The 21125-nt window shown below is 41.1% G+C and overlaps 1 protein-coding gene across 1 annotated transcript; it reads right to left on the reverse strand.

Moving 5' to 3' along the window:
• Positions 1–1050: 1050 nt before the first annotated feature.
• LOC145766222 (coatomer subunit beta'-like) lies at positions 1051–19248 on the reverse strand. Its single transcript, XM_082577892.1, has 23 exons — positions 19112–19248; positions 15989–16094; positions 14151–14269; positions 13617–13743; positions 13208–13411; positions 10812–11003; positions 10551–10642; positions 10265–10415; positions 9912–10011; positions 9438–9548; positions 8881–9076; positions 8522–8668; positions 8230–8360; positions 7943–8012; positions 7547–7684; positions 7236–7346; positions 6839–7010; positions 6587–6722; positions 5359–5536; positions 5056–5124; positions 4847–4909; positions 4503–4583; positions 1051–2053 (listed from the first exon to the last, which is right to left on the reverse strand). Exons 1-23 carry the CDS (start codon positions 19112–19114, stop codon positions 1964–1966), a joined length of 2787 nt encoding a protein of 928 aa, XP_082434018.1. The 5' UTR covers positions 19115–19248; the 3' UTR covers positions 1051–1963.
• Positions 19249–21125: the final 1877 nt, after the last annotated feature.

A 21125-nucleotide genomic window follows, 5' to 3' on the forward strand; every position in this document is an offset into this window, starting at 1 on the left:
TGCAATGGTTGTTAAATAAAAAAACTCCGTTGATCAGCGCGTCACTTCGTAAACGAAGAAGCTTCAAGATCAACCGGCGCTGATTCGAGTATCGGAGTGTGCGCTTGAGCAACGCATTCTAAGGACTGCTCTCCATTCAGAGGCACCTAAGGAATGGAATAATTCTTTAACAATAACACTTCAAAAATCGGAAAATTCACTCTGCCAATCTCGGTAACCGTCCCTGTGTCAAGAGCCTCTACAAGTATACGAAACTACTAAGAATAACCAATCAAAGCTTTGACAGTCCGAGGATAAAGATTCAAAACTAACCAACATGTACATGGCTACGATTGTAACAATTAAGACTCTTAGAAATTTTCTCAAATAGCAACATATTTGGAGGTGTTCTAGTAGGCCGTGGTCCGAGCACAAAGATTCAAAACCAACCAACAACGACGCACTTACTCCAACACCATTCGTCATATAGCACATTTCTAGGGAACTGCATTCCGAAAGCTAGAGCAATTCGCTATTACCTCAGCGAACTCGCAGTATCAGGCTGACACAGGTAGTTAGTGTCTACATTATGAAGTAAACTTAACAAAGCAACATTCGCACTTTCTACCAACGCTGTTTCAACGGGGGCCGAATCGTTATCCTGTGTAGGATACTACATGTGGATTGTGGATGCGACTCCCTCACTGCACACGTCATCGCTTCATCTATCTTATGGTTCCACAAAAAGATTGTCTTGTAAATTGCTAAATGTAAACCAAGTATTTTGCTGAATTGTTTGTTGATCTCTGGTCACTCAGTAGTCACTTCTTGATGGTTTAACGTCAAAATGTCAACATGTTTGACACGTTGAGTGGTTGATCCAGTAATAGAATATTTACCAGACGCCCCGCTTTGAACGCTCTCGTGTTCCTCGTCTGTTCAACAACATGGAACGAGCTGGATTTGGCCTGTGGGCTTTCCCATGGCTGGCCTCGATGCTAAAATTATTGACAATAAAAATACTTTAACTTTCTTTTCTAACAACCTTCATAATACGACCGAACACCTAAATCAGTGATTTCTGAGGTTTATTTTGAAGTCTTTCCATACAATTAAAAACAAACGCAGTTTGGAAGCGAAGAAAAACATGATTTGAATATTTATTTGGATTTTGTTTCAGACACAAGTAGAATTGGTCCATAGGATACAAACACAAATAGAACTATGTTTCCAACTCCTGGCACCGTCAAGTTACGTCACTTGACGTTTTCAGGTTCCGGCGCAAAACCGTCAGCACTCAGTCATCCGTGATAATTTATTTTCCGCAACAAAGACATCGCCGACCAGAGTGTCATTTATTGCACAGACTGCAGATGGGCCACGTCTCTCGGGTATAGTCGTCAGATTCCACCTTGGTCATAAGTTTTTATTTTATTATCTTTATCCTGCATTGCGGGAAAGCGGACTTGAGCGCTATGCATCGGTGTACGCCTTCCGACGTACACCTGACCCACGCTGCAGCCGACGGCAACGTCTGTTTCCGGTTGTCTACTCTACTTATGACTTAAATTTGGTACTACCCATTACTCGAAATCGATCACTGGGTAGAGGCAATTATCGTAAAGTTTCTTGCCCAGAGAACAAACATCTCGCGCCAGTCTATGCTGCCTACTTCACCTAGCTTCACATTCCAATGACGTTGGATAGCTGTGACGTCATCATCACACAATGCGGGTGGATATCTTCGTTTCAATGGAACAAGGGATGGCACGATTGATCGCTGTTGGTTCTTTATTGCACTGCCGCCCATCCACGTCATAACTTTAATCAAGCTGGTGATGACGTTGATGTGGCGTCATTAGACGTTCAATCAACCGATGACGTAATTACAAGGAATACAATATAATAAACTTTTAGCATCGGAACATTCTGTGTAGGGAGCTCACAAAGTGGGATACACTTTGTGACGTCACAATAGTGTTGGTCAGTCATCCAGGAATTCGTCATCGAGATTAAATTCACTCGTATCGAGGTTTTCGTCCAGTACAAGGTTTTCGATGTCCAGCTCCAAGTCCTGTAAAAATAAAACAACGTCCAGAGTCATAGTTGAAGTGAGTGGTGAGAGTGCGCGGTGATCGGAAGGTCGCCGGTTCGAAACCGATCAAGCGCATGTGGCTATGTGTTGATAAGACTCGTAATGACGTGTTGGGCTTACTTGCCTTCCCGTCCATATAATCAAAATCAACCACCGAGCATATATAGTAGGGTGTTTCATTTTTTCACCATTTTTGAAATTCAAAATGCCTGGGGTCCCATCTGGTGGTATTTGGGGTAAAAAGTTTACACACCAAATTTTTTCAAATTATGACGTCATATTGAGGTGGTCCACGAGGTTTGAAATTTTTGGGCCTCAAAATATCGAAATTTGGCCGTATCTCCGGAACCGCTCATCATAGATCGACAAAATTAGTATCAAAATGCGCAGAAGGGTCGGTTTTCTATACCTGATGTAGAGAATATTAAGGTCTATCTGCTTCAAAAATAAAGTTATTTCAAAAAATCTGATTTTCGGTTTATTTTCTCCTGATGAACAGAGATCAGGTGATCAAGGTAAGAAGTTTTTCTGTATTTTTCCATCTTGGAAGCTGCTGTTGCGTAATAATAGTCCATGTTCGTTTTGCAAGAAATAAAATGGTAATTTGAAGGTATTACTATTATAAGTTAATGTAACCGTTGAGGAAGAGGTATGCTGCTCACCTGCTTTAGATTAGCCTAAGTGTCATTATGGCATTAAGGTCAGGTATTAGTAAGTCGATGCAAAATTTCAAGAATTGGAGAGAAATGTACTTCCCCTTAATTCAGATATAGTCAGTCACTATTTTTACTTGAGGAAGAAAGTAGCCGAAACTAACCCTAAGTTTTTGAAGACAATACCCCATTTAAAAGATGAACTGCTGAAAGACGTAGTTGGCATATGGAACAAAGCTGGTCTTCCAGTGCTTAGTAAACAGAGAAACCTAGCACTTCTGGCATACAATCTGCCAAAGCATCGGCACTACTATGTTTGAAACAGAGAAAAAGAAATGAAGTAGTTAGATGTCTACACAGTAGCGAAAGCGACTCTGATGGTGATATGAATTGGGAAGATGATAAGGAATACGAGCCTCTGAAACCAGCTGTTTGGGGAAAAGTGTACAAGAAAGTACATTCTTTTTCCATTTGATAGAAGTTGTGTACTTGCTGATCGTAGGATGACTTCGGTACGCCAGCAGTCAGATCTTATGAGGTCGGTTCTTGGAAAAGATCAAGTAGCTGCTGCTGCATCACCTTCGACAGTATACCGCCAACGACAAAAAAACGAGAGAAAAATCTCTCATGGAAAGTGAGAACCTTCTCAACTCAGCTTCTGCCATGCAGTTATGTTATGATGGGCGCGTTGTCGATAAAATAGATCAATACGTTTTCTTGGGTCAACTTGTTGATGATAATAATGGTATAAAACACGAAAGTGTGCTTGCTGTTAAATCTTTTCCCAAAAGTGTGTCGGTCGCTGCAGAACTGATTTTTTGGCACCATCATCCAGTAGGCTTGCAGTTGCAGAGTTCACCTATCCCAAGTATATTCAGTCATGGCTGATACGACTGCTCTCAACACAGGAAAAAAGTCCGGAGTCAATACTCGACTGGTCAATTATTTTAATGATGAAGTTGGTCATGATATTCATACCCTTTAATGCATGCTCCACATGAACGAAATATATCTTTCCCATGTCATTTCTTTTGTGGACGGCGCCAAGAAGGGTCCCGGAGCAATGCAAGATAGGGCTTTGCTTAACCAGATAGCAAGACTAGACAAGCCCAGTACTGAAACCTTAACACCAACTATTATTATTACGCAATCACAGCTTCCAAGAGTGGAAAAATACAAAAAAACTTTTATCTTGATCACCTGATCTCTGTTCATCAGGAGAAAATAAACCGAAAATCAGATTTTTTGAAATAACTTTTTTTCTGAAGCAGATATACCTTAATATTCTCTACATCAGGTATAGGAAACCGACCCTTTTGCGCATTTTGATACTAATTTTGTCCATCTATGATGAGCGGTTCCGGAGATACGGCCAAATTTCGATATTTAGAGGCCCAAAAATTTCAAACCTCGTGGACCACCTCAATATGACGTCATAATTGAAAAAAATTTGGTGTGTAAACTTTTTTCCCCAAATACCACCAGATGGGACCCCAGGCATTTTGAATTTCAAAAATGGTGAAAAAATGAAACACCCTAATATATAGGCATGATGAAGTGCCATAACAACGTCATAGCACAATACGAGATCACCAGCTGTTACGTCATCTATGCCAGCGAAAGCATTTCTACAGCAGCACAAAGTGCTCACAATATTCGGAGCAACTTGATGCGAGGCGACATTGCTCGTCTCCGTGCAAGTTAATCGCCAATATGCTCAGACCGAATTAATTCGAAACGAAACCGATTTCCGCCGCTGCATCACGCGAACATACGTCATAGTTGTCCATGGGTGGGTCAGATGACGACACTTGCTCCGGTTCCGCTTCGGTGGTTTCTTCGCTTTGGTTCGTTTTCTGCACAAATTGTTTACAAACAATGTCACCAATGAAACTCAAGCACGTCATGCAACAAACGCATCGGGCGCCTGTTCAAAGGCGAATGACGACGCGTTGCCAAACTGTCCTAATGAAAAGTGTCGGTTACACCCGATGTACTAGTATGCCAATGAATGAGGAATGCGGCAGTGAAACTACCTCGCATGTTTCAAATATCCATCGTGGCAATTTTAAATCAACTTCTTATTCAATGATGCAAATTAACCCAATCAGCAACTTACCACTGGTTCCTCCTCTTCTGGCTTGACCAATGGGATGGAAGATTTCAAGATAACGTCATCTTCCTACACAATCAGGTGATTACGACCTCATCGCAACAGATCGAATTATTCTGTGGCTTGTGTTGCCAGCGACAATAGTTTGCAAACAATCAAATAATGTCAGACAAACTGAAAGTGAAGTCAATGACCAATAGTAACCTATGACCTACCGTGACCTTTCCATGCGCGGATGGCTCGAAACCTCGCGATTCTTCGAGAACGTTCCTCTCGTCGTTGCTCTATTGGACAAAATATATTGATGTTTATAGGTTTTCCAGGTAGTGGCCTCCTTTAATGTCCACAAAGTAGTGACCAGAACAATGGCAGCGATTGACTCGATGTCTTCGCTGCTTCATGTTGGAAACGTCATCGCAATGTTGTCGCAAAATAAAACACGAATATTTTCTAATGAAGCATTTCTGGACATTACAACAACGTCGCAATGGAATATGCTTTCCAAAAAGTGGAATTACCGGGATAACGGAATAGTGGGAAGCAAGGCGTCGGCACTCAGTCGCCTCCAGGTACTTCTCCGCTACCAGGCTCTCCTTCATCTCCGGGAAGAGGTTCTCGTACTGGCCCGGATCGGCCAGAGATGCCGCCGCTTTCTTGTTGGTTAACGCTAACTGCTCCTTCCACAGCGCCACGACCCTGCCAATACCATCACAAACCACCGTGTTATTGTCAGACTTGATCTACGCCAGGGCTTCCCAAACTTTTTTGCTCGCGACCCCTTTTAATCTCCTAAAATGTTTCACGGCCCCTTACGTTTAAAACGACAAACAGTGCGAAATATACATTTGTAATATTTATTGAAAAGCTTAAATCTAACGAAAACCAAAAACAATTTACCGTTCTCAGTTCAGTTTGTTTTTATTTATTTCTGATCATAACAACGAAGCCTGTGGGCAGCCTACTGGAAACAAAACAAAAAAGCAAACACATTTATTCAGTGTGATAGGTGTGACTGCCTTCTGCCACAAAGCAAGTCCAGTCGTGGCTCAGTGTTTGTTAATGCAGGTCTCAAGGCGGTTTCAATGTTGTTTAGGTTGGAACGGTAGGCGAAGTGAGAACATTTCAGATAAATCAGTTTGACATTTTTGTTGCAAGATGTTCAATTTTTTAATGAACGCATCAATTTTAGATTTCAATGCAAAAAATTATGTTTTCTCCTAGGAGGGGACAAATTAAATTCGTTTAGTTTAGCAAATCTGACATTTGGCAGAATTTCAAAAGCTAGATGTCATTGCGAAAATGGTGGACCAAGACTGAATTTTATTCTGTTGAAAAAATCACGATTTCGGTTTTCAACGTTAATTGGCTAGCCATTTTAAAGCTTTGACTTTTGAAAGCCACCTCACTTCACGATGCAGTGAAAGAGTTTTTAACTCCGATTCCAATTCACCTCATAAATTTTCAAAAATACGGGCAGTCTATTTCACAGCATCTCGCACAGAAGTGTTAATATGCAGTACCTTGTGCAAATTGGTATACTTTCTGCGACTCCTGAAGTTCGTTACGCGACTCCTTGGGGGGTCGCGGCCCTCAGTTTGGGAAGCCCTGATATATGCAATGCAGCGACCAACGTTACGTAGCAGCAAGGCAAAGGGAGGATCAAGTCAGGAATGATTCAATGTTGGGTGCTTTCATGTGAACCGACACTTGGAGAGTTGTAGACACGTATCGAAGTGGGGTAATCACCTGCACACTTGACTGGGAAGGTAGGTCCGAGCAAAGAAGGCAGCCTCAGGTAATCTGTCGGTTTTGATCAGGAGATCCAGGCACTTGGACGTCTGACCGGTGATGAAGTAACTCACAAAAGCCACGTTGGTTTTACCTGAAAAAATTTCAAACAATTCTCAACTTTGTGATGCGGCCTGGTCACCTGACAAAGCAGGAAGTCGCGAAATCCATCCACGCGATTTCATGCATACAAACAGTTTATATCGTCACCTCCTGTCTCTGCGCTCTCCGCCAGCGACGCCACCATAGGTGCATTCCCTGCTGACGTAGCCAGCAGCAGAAGGCCGCCAAAGTCTTCGGCGTTCTTCAGGCATTCCTGGGCGAGTCCGAATTCGCACTTGTTGGTGGCCAGGTCGGCTAGTTGCTTCCATTTCTGGCCTGACTGCAAAGTAATCACGTTGTAACTACCACAAAGGCACCCCAGTAGGCGACGTCTGTAGACGTTGGTTCAATGTAAAACATGACTGAATTGTTGTCCACGGAGGGGCCAATTGCTGAATGCTAAGTGCGTCACCTCGTGGTTGACTTCGGTTTTAATAATTATTGTTTGATGACGTCACAAACCACACTTAGCGTTTTATTCAAATAGAAATCATGACGTAACTACCTGAGCTTCCATGGCCAACTGACGAGCAGTCTTGAGTTCACCGAGACCGAGAGCCAACTCAAACTTGTGCTCAGGATCACTCGTTACGGCCATCGCTTGTGGTTTGAATCCCTGTGAGAATAACCAGCAAACTGAGCAGTGGAGTTCAGAGGTCACATCAAATATTCATCCGCAGCCTCATTAACAAATCAGTTACTTCTCGAACGTTCCGTCGCGTTTATCAAATGTGCAGCCTTTATATCATCCCACAATTCATCACTCCAACCAACCAATCACAAACCTGCTTCTCCAAGACGTGACCAATCACAAACCTGCTTCTCTAGGAAGTGAGCCACTCTGGTACGTTGCTCCTTGGGGATGGATGGGAGGACCTTGTCTGCTGTTGCGAAGTCCTCTCGCATCACTGCGGTTTGATACTCCAGGACTGACAGGAGGAGGGAGTAGCTGACCTGGAAGATCAAGATGAAGATCATATCCATTTCCCAGGTATCTTGATCAGCATCATCCGACAAGTGCCATCTACCTCACCTAGACCTCCATCAGTTTGTTAGGCCCGGCATTGCGAGGAGTGACCGCGTGCCTGCGGTTGTAGGACACCATCATTATGACAGGACAATCTCAAACATTGGAACAGCTAAACGACGATAGCAATCTGAAGTATCTACATGCAAAGTTACTAAGCTTCTCAACCCAACCGTTGCACCTACCACGTTGAGCTCCTTGTCACCAAGATAGAGCCGGTTCTCTCCGGGCATGTAACCGAGCAGGTACAAAGTCCTACAATACAAAGCATCATTGTTATCGTGATTAGAAATCTATCAAGTTATCGCCAGTTACAATATGAAGTTATCGCCATTACAAATCTATCAAGAACAATGAAAGCATCTGAGCAAGAGGGAGATATCACCAATTCACCATACAAGGATATTGATTAAAATATATTCGGCAACACTTCAGCCGCAACAATCGATTCATGTTTGTTCCAGCGGCGCACCTATCGAGATGAGCAATTGTGACGATCTCTCCTCCCACGTAGTAGTTCAGTCTGTTGACCGAGTTCGTGTAAATGAAGCAATCTCCGATCCACAAGCCAGTCCGAACAACCTCTTCTACTTCTCCTATGTTCTGGAAGAGAAGATGTTTCAAGTTTACTGAATCAAGCCTTTAAAAAAAAGCTTCAATCTGTCAAACTCGGTGACTGGGCATGCGTCAGTGGTTGAAAACCTCTACAGCCTACAAGTATGCCAGACTTGGATCAACATTTAAACGAGTTCCGATGGACATACCTCATCAAAGACACTGGTGATTCCATCTTCCGTCACCATGTCAGCATCCTCCTTGGACTCGTCAATCTTGGAGGAGTCGTACTTGAGAATGTAGAACGATTCATCTGTTGTTATGGCAACCATGTCTCCGCTGTCGGACCAGTAAACCTGACAAACCAACCACTCAGGTAACAGCTTGCAGCATTCCACAAACGGCTTTGATTATTCGGAATCAAAGTTTTCACAAAAGAATTGCACAGTTCAAGGCTCTTCCTCGAAGCAACATTCGCGTGGTCGAGGTCGAAGTTTGGATGAAGCATCCGTTGAATCTGAGCTGACTTGCAGCGTGAGGTCAAATGACAAACTGACACAAAACTTACATTCTTTGGAGAGATTTCTATTCGTCGGACCAAGTCAAGACTCTCCCAGTCATAGAAGGCGAGTCCCTGTGACGTCTTCACCCCCAACAAGTGACCCCCAAAAATCCCCTCCGCCCCAAAGTCTGGCTTGAATGATTTTCGTTCCTTGAAGTTCTTGAACAGCTTCACAGCGGTGGTGCTTTCCCTCACAGCATACCTGCCACGTGGCCTTAATAAGCGGGTACCAGAACTACATAAAATCCTTCTATCTCGCCAAACAACGAGAGATAAACACTGCATTGATTTCTATTACAATCCTGGTGTAGCCTGCAGGCATATGCAGATGCGGCACAAAGACCATGTCATTATCACCGGAGCAATGTTAGGGCGTGGTTAGATGAATTGTTTCTGTGCTGTAGGCAGGTCCTTAAGTTAACTGGTTTGATTATCGTTACGTCACAAATATGAACATCCGCCGAATCAGGATTCGAAACGTCGGACTTACGTCACCAATCACGCAATACGTTTCAGATTCAAAGCAATCAACAATTAAATGATGAAGGAGTGACGAAGCCTACTCTGATGAGTCGTTGGACCAGGTAAACTCCAGAGCTGACCCGAACGATTTGTTCCTGAGCGCCATGGCGGTGTAGATGATGTACTCTCCGTCCCCGCACACAACCACGAACCTAAACAACGCATTGCGTCACAAACCACATCCGGGACGCGATGACGTCACAACGAGACTTGGTAAACCAACCGTTACCCGGCGAGTAACCAACCGGGCGGAGTGTTGGGAAAACGAAAGATTCCTGTGATTGGATGGAGAAGAACCGCCCCTATGTCGATGAACTAAGGAATGAGGAACCATCTGAAGGTGAACCTTGGCAGCCACATCATTTGTAGCGGTTGTTGCTGACGCAGGTTAGAAATGAGGATTCTGCTGATGCTGCCTGGAGAGTATACCCACCACCAAGTAGCACTGAACAGCTGTCCTCAGCGTGACTTCACGCAATGGGAGTTGAACCCGAGTACCTCGATCTTCAACTCACCTTCCATTGGCGTTGTGCTTGATAGTCTGTGGGAAGACTTCACAACTACCCATGTCTTTAATGGAAAGTTGCAGTCGCTCTCCGTCTTTCAGGTCTTGATCTGCGTGAAAACAAAAACGTGAAACGTCAATCATTATGACGTTGCACCTGACAACGAGCCCAGACGTTCATGATGATCTAAATTGTAAAGAGCATTCCTATTTGTTTGGAATGCTGATATGTGATGGCGCGCACGTACATAACGTTATGAGGTTCTACCACGACATCCAGGAAATGAAACGTAACACAGAAAGAGAAAGACCATCGATGGCGGAAACGATGATAAACTGAGTTCGGTACAGAGCAGTTCCTACCAGTCATTGCCTTCAGGTTTGCTTGCTGGATCTCCGAGTGCTTGGCCCAAATAATCTTCCCATTCCCATCCATGGACATCGCTGGCTCCTCCCTCCCCAGCTTAATCAAGATGCATCCGTCATCGTATCCCAGCGCTACGTTGTTCGATCCCTGGATGAAAAGAGATGAAAGCCAACCACGTGAGTGACAAGAAATCATGAGTTGCGATAAAATTGAAAGAATGCGACCATCTTCAAAACACAATTGTATGGCATGGTTGTAATAGATGAAGAAGTTGGTGCAAACCTTCATTGATGCGATGCACCAAATCCTCTCCATCCGGTAGTCCAGCGTGGTTTCCAAGCGGTAAGTGTTTGCGTGCCAGATCTTCACCGTTCCTGCAAAGTGGGGGTTAATAAGGGGGAGTTATGTAGCTGCCCGCTCAAGAAAACAACAACAAAAATATTTATAGTTTCAACCTTGTGACTGGCAGAAAGAAACTACGTCACAATAGAAAAACGCAACAAAAAGCTATTCCAAGACAACAGAATCACACAATCAACAGACCATCTTCTGATCCGGTGATGATGATGGGAAGCTCAGGATGGAACTGCACGGATGCGATGTTGTGGGAGTGTCCCTCCAGAGTCTGGACGCAGGTCTTGTTCTGATAGTCCCATATTTTGGTCAAGCGGTCATCGGCACCGGATATGAGATACGGTTTGTCCCCACCACTGTAGTAGTCCACGCAGTTCACACCTAGGGGACGACAATTCGGAATGGCCCGTTTCGGCGAGTCCGATTCGGCGAGTCCGATTCGACTAGTCCGATTCGGCGAGTTCCCTATTCGGCGAGAGCCTTTTTCGGCGAGTGCCCTATTCGGCGAGTTTTTGAAATTTTTAAAAGGAAATTATCGGGTACCGTAGCCTAATTACAATTGCCGTTTTTACATCGTTTTAACGTCGCTAAACGTTGAAATCGTGCAGAAAGGAATAAAAATAAAATGTTTGAACTATTAAATTAAAATTCGTCATGTCAGTTCAGTTATTTTTATTTTTGACCATCCTATCAAAAACAATACACGTCAACATAGCAAAGGTAGAAGCGACAAAACGCGAACGTTAAAACGTGCTTGAATTCGTCATGTCAGTTCAGTTGTTTTTATTTCTGATCATGATGTCAAAAACAATTCACGTCAACATAGCAAAGGTGTAGAAAAAGGTAGAAGCGACAAAACGCGAACGTTAAAACGTGATTGTGACCGAAGTAAGTTATTGAGTTGAAAAAAATTTGGCACGGTCGCAACACCTTCAGAAAAATTTAAGATATGAAAGAAAAATAAAACCAAGAAAATGTTACAAAAAAAAATCATGTTTATGTCTATAAGTCAGTACTTTTGAATAGTTAAAATGATTAGTTTAGATCAACAAATGTGTGACCTACAGCTTAGATTGAAAGGAAGTTATCGGGTACCGTAGCCTAGTTATCCCGACCAGCAAAAATTTGTTCCAAGAACCCAGTTAGCCTAACAGTTCATTTTTACATTGTAGTAACAGAATGAAAAGGCTAACCAAATGTGTGGCCTATCGTTTTAACGTCGCTAAACGTTGAAATCGTATAGAAAAGAGAACTTTGCTGACTAGGATACGTTGAAACTGAGAAACATTCACAGAAGCCCTACGATACGTTGCATTTTTAAGATAATGTATTCAGACGTTGAATCAATGTACAAATCAAATGTTATGCTAAATTGGTTCTTGGAACAAATCTTGGGGCTTTTGTGAATGTTTCTCAGCTTCAACGTATAACATCCATTTATTGAGTTTTAAAAAACTAAGAAACGAAGTGTACCTACAAAACACAAATATAAAGCGAACAAAGTAGATCTGTTTCACACAATAAGAAAACTGAGAACTGAACGCTGAATTGAGAACTGAACGCGAACTGAGAAAACAATCAACGTGAAGCGCTCTAGGCAAGGAAACCAGAACGTAGGAACATAATGTAGACTAAACGTAATTTTACAACACAACGTATCCTAGTCAGCAAAGTTCTCTTTTCTACACGATTTCAACATTTAGCGACGTTAAAACGATGTAAAAACGGCAATTTTTGCTGGTCGGGATAACTAGGCTACGGTACCCGATAATTTCCTTTCAATCCAAGCTGTAGGCCACACATTTGGTTAGCCTTTTCATTCTGTTACTACAATGTAAAAATGAACTGTTAGGCTAACTGGGTTCTTGGAACAAATCGAAAGGCTTCTGTGAAAGTTTCAAAGTAACCTAGTCAGCAAAAGCTCCCTTTTCTACACGATTTCAACGTTTAGCGACGTTAACACGATAGGCCACACATTTGGTTAGCCTTTTCATTCTGTTACTGCAATGTAAAAATGAACTGTGTTCTTGGAACAAATTTTTGCTGGTCGGGATAACTAGGCTACGGTACCCGATAATTTCCTTTCAAAAACTCGCCGAATAGGGCACTCGCCGAAAAAGGCTCTCGCCGAATAGGGAACTCGCCGAATCGGACTAGTCGAATCGGACTCGCCGAATCGGACTCGCCGAATAGTAGCAGACCCCAGACAATTACATCAGGGCTGACAGGCGAACAGATGATGATCGCAAAGATTCGTTACACTAATTCCAGCCTAATCAGCAATACATAGTCGTTGGTTCGATACCACCCAAGGTAACGCCTCATGTAAACAGCAGAGAACGTTTCTGCTTGCCTAACTACACAGCATCGAGGAATTCACAGCGATCTTACAATGTTAAAATATCTCACAGCAGAAATAAACCACAAATGCGCATCACCCGGACCCATGAAGATCTTCAAGTCCAAAAAAAGCAACAATGGCGCGCGACACTTCACACCCGCAGATGATGAACATGCAGCAAAATGGAGCAATATTACAACCCATCTACTTCCACAGTGCCACCCAGTGGTAGGTACAAACTCACCTTTTTCGTGGCCATCAAGCGTGAAGTTTGGACTGCTTGACCCAAGCTGCCAGACCTTGATGGTACGATCCATAGAGGCGCTAGCGAACTGGTTGTTGTCCTTCGGGTTGATCACAACTTGCATGACGTAATGATTGTGGCCCTCGAATATTTGCGCACAATTCCATTTCTTTTCCCAGTTCCACAACTTGATCAGCATGTCGTCTGCGGAACGCGGATGACGTCATTGTCATAAAGCGTTCAAACAATGCAGCTGGAACCACAAGCGCGCATGGAATGCCGGGTAAGTGTTCCGTGTCATGGGACTAGTTACCGGTACGAAATTACAACATGGAAAGAACAGTTTTGTTTGGAATCATTCAACAGCTTAGATCATAGATCAGCTTTATGCATACTCAACACTACTCACCTCCAGCGGTGATGATGTATGGCTGGACGGGGTGGACAGCGATGGTGCGAATGTAGTCAGCGTGAGCCTCAAACAAATGAACCCTCTCCAGGGTGTTGTAGTTGAACACCCGGATGTACATGTCGTCCTGGAGGAAACATAATTTCATTATTAAGTAGCATCGGATGTGTGATGGTTATTGGTTAGGAGGGTGGATATCTCGTGTGGTTCCTCATAGCAACACACAGAAACACACGAACTGGTTTCATTGTCTAAGTGGTAGACATTGGGATGCTTGAAGCCTCAAACTACAGGTTCATAACAAAGACATGAAAACTGTCACGGGATGCCTGAAAGCAATAGGCCAATTTAGAGGGGTGGACATTTGATTCATTCAAAGAATTTTCTCAAGAAACTAAACTGAAGTGTTCACTGTTCATGCATCTTACAAAAATATAAAGCAGAAAATGACAACACCGCAAATCAGTTAATCTTTTGACTTGAATACAGACTTTGACACCAGCTTTCCTTAAATGAATATTTATGTCAACTCACCGAGCCAGTGATGACCCAGTTCTTTCTTGCGACAAACCTTGCCGTTCTGACAGGAAGGTTACAAACTTCAAAAGTCTTAAATAGAGTTTGTGTTTCATGATTCCAAATGTGAACATTCCCTGCGCAACACAAGTAGAGGTTCATTATCCCATTGAATGGTGACATCAGGGCTGCGATTTTTGCCTTTTTCGGCGGCAATGCCGCTCGACACGCGCCATCACTGTTCGACAAACGCCGTGCCTTACGGAAAAAAATTAAAAAAGACTGAGAGAGGACGTCAAGTCAGGTCGAGGAACAATCGGGGGGGAAGCATCACGTGATGCAATCATAAGAGTGCCGACTTACGTAAATTTTCTTGTGCCAGGTATTTCAAAGAAAGGCTTAAAAGCGACGTTTCACGCGAGAAATTCCTAAGGCGTCCACTCCGTCATTTTGAACACTGCGGGAAAATGCGTTGATCGAAGTTCTAATGCCTGACATCAAACATTTGGTAAGTTGCAAATTTCGCTTCTAACTGTGTTTGCGTGCGGATACGACGGTGGGTGCATAACCATTTATGTACGAAGCGAGACTAAAGAGATGCCAAAGCAAAAAATCTCACAGTTGATTGCGCTAGCGATATAGCCAAACGGCTTTTTTCTTTGCGATCCTCAGTTTCGCGTTTACAGCAGTTCTCTTCCTGGAGCAAAACAAACAATATACACTATACATAACAGTATGATATATGCACGTCCGGTAGGTATACAACTTAGCGCTTGATACTCCTTTGCAATCACTCAACCAGCGTGCGATTAAAAACTTGTGACTCTGACGTACATCCACACAACGTGCGCGATAATTCGGGTCCAAACGCTTATCTGACTCTTGTGACGTCATATCACTATTCGACAAACAAACGCAGAATTGTTGGTCGTTCGACAAGAAAAAAATCGCAGCCCTGGGTGAAATATTTTATGGAAATCAGCGACTACTTGCCAAACAAAGAAAACTGTGATTGCTTGTTAAATCAATGCATAGTTTGACAAGAGACATACAAACTTTACCTGTCTTCATTGACAAGTCATGACATTTGTTAGTTCTTTGTTGCATCATTCTTAATGCTTATCAGCTGAATATAAAGTGGATGGGAAGGCAAGGAAGCCGATCTTTGTGCCCATCTTCATGGATGTTAAATGTCTTGCCGGTACAATCGAATCACTTTAAAAAGTGAACCGACAATCCGACATCCTCACAGATACCAAGTGGACACTCGCCACTCAACCAACAAGTCACAATCATGAAGTCTTTTCAAACGTTTATCAAGCACCAGCACCACTCGCCAGGTCGGAAGTCAATCTACTTTCTGATGCAACTGAAGAATACTATGGTGGTACTACCACAGTTAGTGTTTTGTTTGTAATGCCATGATCAAATCTCGACTGTGCTCTTAGTCAGTGATTCAATCACAGCAATGAATTCAGGGCTGTGGAGCAGAAGGAATTTCAACATATCCGAAGTCGGCCAGTTATAAACCGAGGAGTTGGAGTTTTTCTCTCAACTTTACAGCTCTAAATGAATTGGCATTTAATCTTCAGGCTACCGTACATTTTCATATATCGTAAATCCAAACAGATTTTCCTGTAAAAATTGATGTGTATTTTCCAGATACAAACATTGCAATCCACAATAACAATGTAGGTTACCAGTACCACCAGCACAGGCCCACCATAGTTTAATACAAGAAATTTATTTTCTTCGAAAAGACATCCAATACAGTACCAACATTATTTCAATGACCAGATTACTGTGAGGTGCAAGCTGTCCAAAAAAGTATTCAAATACGTTTTATCTATACTTACCATTATAGAGAGCAACGAGCATCCATGGTTCAGTGGGGTGAAGATCGATGGACTTGACACGATCGGACCGAGCATTCAGTTTGCGCCTGATATCCAGACGCAGAGGCTGCACAAACAAAAAGTAAATTGTTCAACTTCTGTCATGCTCTAAGAGAGTCGGTTGCTATTGTTGAAGACCGCAGAAATATTTATAAATGAGCAGCAGTCCATTTTTATATACATTAAAATCACACTCAATGACAACCTCCCCTTGGCAACTAATACCAAAAAGCTTTGGTAGAGAGTTTGCTTTGTTGAACCATAGAGAAATAAAACATAGTAACTTTAGCGGGTTTAACATACTTTATTTCACACAAAATATAACATAATCAAAATAAAATAAACTCAAACGTTTTCGACACGTACGTGTGTCCTCATCAGGAATTAAATCTGCAATACATAAAATGAAAAATCTTAGTCTGACTAAGATCATGGAAGCCTTAAGAATTAAACATAACAATCCATCTCTCAACCGGCAGTTATTCGCCTGTGGCTCATGCTCATCGTTCCTTTTGTGTGTGTTCTAATTGTTTTGTCCAATGCCTGTAGTCTACACCTCATGTGATCTGTTTCCCACCGCATAATTTACTCGCAATCATTCTCATATCATTTGTTCAGTTTGTGCTTTCAGTCCAGAGTGTCGTTACAGTTACAGTGCATAGTCAAATTTATCTTACGATTTTTCATTTTATGTATTGCAGATTTAATTCCTGATGAGGACACACGTACGTGTCGAAAATGTTTGAGTTTATTTTATTGTAATTATGTTATATTTTGTGTGAAATAAAGTAGGCTATGTTAAACCCGCTAAAGTTACTATGTTTTATTTCTCTTAATACCAAAAAGTTGCATACGTTTTTCAAGTTTTTGCGTTGTATATGTTCAACATGCACATGAACTTATGTTAGATAACGATAAGCATTGCCGAAACTGCACATTTAATTGGTCATTTAAACAATTGCTGACATATCTTGCAAGTCAATGAGTCTTCAACGTCACCACTCACCACTACATAACCTTGTTAACAATACTCAATTGTCAATACTCAATATATAGTATACTCATATGACATAAAACATCCACGGATAAGACTCAACCTCACGATAGTATCACACAATTGCAATAACCCAAACAAACAAGTTAGCACATGCACACGATGCTCATTCATGATAAACATTTTTTATGAGCAAATTGATTAAATGCATCAATCAGACAACAAAATTAAACTATCTGGTAAATAGCTGATGTCAAATTGATTTCATATACAATAGAAATTAGACTTGGTAGTACACTCATACTCATTGTGACAACTAATGAACCTAGTATCACCAATCAATTAACAAGGAGTACAATTTAAAATACTATGCATGTAACAGCTCTGGTACATATACAAAAAATATATTATAATGAATCAGTGAGCTGCATGGAATTTCAATCAGTGTTACTACATGGGGGAATTTTGTTCTGAATTTGGGGAAATTCTAAGGTTGTTGAGAACAAAAAAATCGATTTGGGCCATTTTTAAGTTCTGGAAACTTATAGTAAGTGTAGCAAATGTTATAAAGACTGTCATCTGCTCAAACCAGAGCCATCCAGTAAGACGACGACACCCCTGGACACTGTGGTGGCAAAGGGTGATCAGAGCATTAGACCTTTATCCAATCATCGATGATGAAACTTTTATTTCAGATAAAGTAAAGAATACGGCCAGAACCGGTAACAAAAAAACAGTACCGACCAGCAACTAAACCAAAAATAAAAATGATGCAACCATCTTGCAACTGAGCTAAAATATGAAAGAATTAGAAGCAGTCACTAAACAACTGAAAAACATCACGATGTCAAAGCCTCTAGCTCACATCTGGTATACAAAAGGTGTGCAAGCCAATACGTGCAAGCACACTGGAAAACCAAAGCAATTTGAATGCAAACACAGCTACACGAGCAACACAGAAACCACAACATCACCATCTCAGCAGCAATGTGCTGCAAACTGGGGAAAAACTATAATATGTTTAAAACTATGTTATGAATGTTAACCTTACGAAGTACCACTAGTCCAGTTAGTCAATGCAGTTGGCATTAAACCACTGACGCTTATTGGGTGGAAGCTTTCAGGTCTTTCTCTTCCTATCTTACGGTATATTTCATTAGTTAATGTATTGTCATATCTTGAGAAAAAATTAAACCAATGAATAATGATTAAGACCTTGCTTCATAACACAATAGTATGGTATATTTAACATCATGTTCATATTTCTGGCCATCAAAGAAAAAAAAAACAATATCATTTGCTATAACATTGCGGGGGTCTGAAAATAGATAGAAGTGACAAAATGCAAACGTTAAAGCGTGTTTGAGAAATGATTTAATAAATACACAGATTTTGGCAGTGTCAGAAAGTTGATACTTTGGTGCACCAAAACAGAAATGTAGACACACTAACAGACAAGGAAAAACATACACACTAAGGCAGCACACCAAGAGGCCTTGAAAAAAACGTATGGTTATTGAGCCGAGGCCAATTAGGCATTTTTAAAGGAACAAATATGCATAAAGTATAGTTTTCCCAGTTTGTCATCTCAAGGGATTAGAGAAAGTGGCAAATTAGGCGACTGGACAAACTATGCAAACAGATTAAAACCTTAATGACATATACCGTACATAATATGGAGCATCCACTTGCTCTCAACACAGTGTGTGACGTCTATTGTTGAGCACAATGCTCCCACACAAAATCAACATTTTTATTAATTCTACAACAACTTTTTGTTTGGTTGGAAACATACGCTTGTTGATCCAATCAACGAGACTGCATGAGCTAATCCATGTTGCAGTAACCAACAAAACCACAAACCCACAGGATTAATAGGACAAAGTGCGAGATAATGGAAAATGAGTAGGTCTAAGCTTAGTAACGATTCACTGAGTTTCAATATTAAAGGGAGCAACATAATAGATACAGTAGTAGTACCCAGATAGCCATATTATCTGGTCTAGATCTGGGAAAAGGTAACAACACCAAACAAAATTGTAATAACCATAAACCAGCCAACTTTTGTCCCTTCCATTGCCATCACTTACCATTATTACTAAGGCTTGTCCGATCAAACAAGCTACTAAAGTTTTCAGAAATTTGTTTCAATCAAAACCTTAATTGCAAAGACTGGGCTTCTGTCTTGCACATCCGCTCCGCAATCTTTTGATTTTCTTATTTATTCTATGATGTAAAACCGGATTTCATAAGGTTGCCAGATGAAAACTAAAGCCAAACAGCGTCCAACACTATCATGAACATTATGCAAATTCAATCCACAACACTTTTCATTAGGCTGTCATTCATTACTGCATGTGTGCTTCTCTCTGTTTTTGCATTATTTTTCGCTATTTGTTTTTTGGGTTTTGTAGCCGTGCTAACTATTGATATATAGCCTTCTACTGTACATGATTTTTCATTCAGGCACGTTTTAAATCGTTCAAGGTTTTGCCACCTTTTACCGTTCATTAACGTGCTGGTAGGTTTATATTGATTTTTGTAGTTAGTATTTTTTTCGTCCCGGACGCGTTAATGACGAAAAATAAAATGATTGATGAATGATGATTGATGCTAAATCACAAAATTTGTGACAAACTTATTGAGGACAAGCTGTTTAGACAAAATTCAAAATTTTTTCAAAACAAAATTGCTTCATTTCAAGCAAACTTCGATGTAATTCTACTTGAAGCAACTTTGAGTAAAAAACTAAAAGCTAGTAAAAAGAAATGTTAATTGAAAATTTGTTTTAGAAATTTTAAACTTGGATTACTTTAAATCAAGATTTTAGACAACAAAGATTTGTTCAAATCAATCAATCAATCAATCAATGTTTTATTTGTCAGTAACAGAAACATAGGTAGATGTTTGAAATATGCAAATGTACACAATGCAAAGTTACACAAGTTCTCATACCGACTGGGAGACAACGAAACGACCATACGGTCTACAAGTCAATTGCCACCCTACGGAAATGACGATTTTGCCATTTAAACTAAGCTTACAAGAGAGAGAGAGAAGAGAGAGAAACCTTTTCTTTTGTCTGTTGCGACAATTGCGACAATACGAATAAAATAAAACGACAATACAAATCACTTCGTTTCTAGTGAAATATTTATCATTGCAACTAATGAAAGCTACTGAATAAAATAAATGTGTTGGGATGACAAAAATGCAACGGCAGAAAACATATTTTGGCTCATATCATGTAAGCAGCATATACTAGGATTCATGGAATTATGATTCCCTGAGCATAAATATCAAAAAAAAATGAAGATTCCTTTTAAAAAATACAAATCTTTTTAAATCATATTTTTCTTGTTGGTGGTGCCAATACTTTTAAAGTTGGCCATGTTATCTTCTGGCAACTTTAAAAATTAATGTCTGTGATGGAGTTGACCATGAAGTAGAACGGGACAGGAGTAGGGCTATGCTAGATTTTCAGAAAATGGAATGGATTCAAAGTTTCACCTTTCCCAAAAGTTTCGGAGTGGAGTGGACTTGGACTCGGAGATTGATTTAGCAACTTCGCATTTTAGTTAAATTAAATAAATACCGTAGCCTATAGGCTAATTTTTCTTGTAGAAGAAATAATGAAAATTGTCTCCACAATTTTCGACGTAGCAGTAGCCTATTGCTTATATGACTGTGCAGTGTGCACTGCTCAAGATATTTACGTGCTACTAAAGTTGACAAATAATTTTGCACCCTGAAATATTTCGTGTTAGCATATAGGTCTATGCATTGGCTAGTAGGCCTGTCACGTTAACTCAGCAGAATTTGATTTTGGAGTGGGGTGGATTCGGAGTTCAAAATGATCAGATTTTTCGGAGTCGGATTAGAGTGAAGTCTGGTTTGATGGAGTAGAAATCTCAAAAATCACTGTCCATTGTACACTGACCTGTCAAGTTCACGATGTAGATAATTAGGCTACGACCTGTTTTAGCATGGTGCCGCGAGTTTGCTGTGGTAATAGCGAATTGCACTAGCTTTCGGAACACAGTTCCATAGTCATGTGCTATGACGAATGGTGTTGAAGTCAATGAGTCGTTATTTAATGCGGCT

The sequence above is a fragment of the Aplidium turbinatum genome, chromosome 3 (assembly GCF_918807975.1).
Source record: "Aplidium turbinatum chromosome 3, kaAplTurb1.1, whole genome shotgun sequence".
Lineage (NCBI taxonomy): Eukaryota > Metazoa > Chordata > Ascidiacea > Aplousobranchia > Polyclinidae > Aplidium > Aplidium turbinatum.

What these genes read in the sequence shown, in the direction of transcription:
- LOC145766222 (XM_082577892.1), bottom strand. An exon ending in CATCACCGGATCAGAAGATG is followed by an intron (nt 10,643 to 10,811) that starts GTCTGTTGATTG and finishes CCCACTTTGCAG; the next exon opens with GAACGGTGAAGATCTGGCAC. An exon ending in CTTCCCAGTCAAGTGTGCAG is followed by an intron (nt 5,537 to 6,586) that starts GTGATTACCCCA and finishes TGGTATTGGCAG; the next exon opens with GGTCGTGGCGCTGTGGAAGG.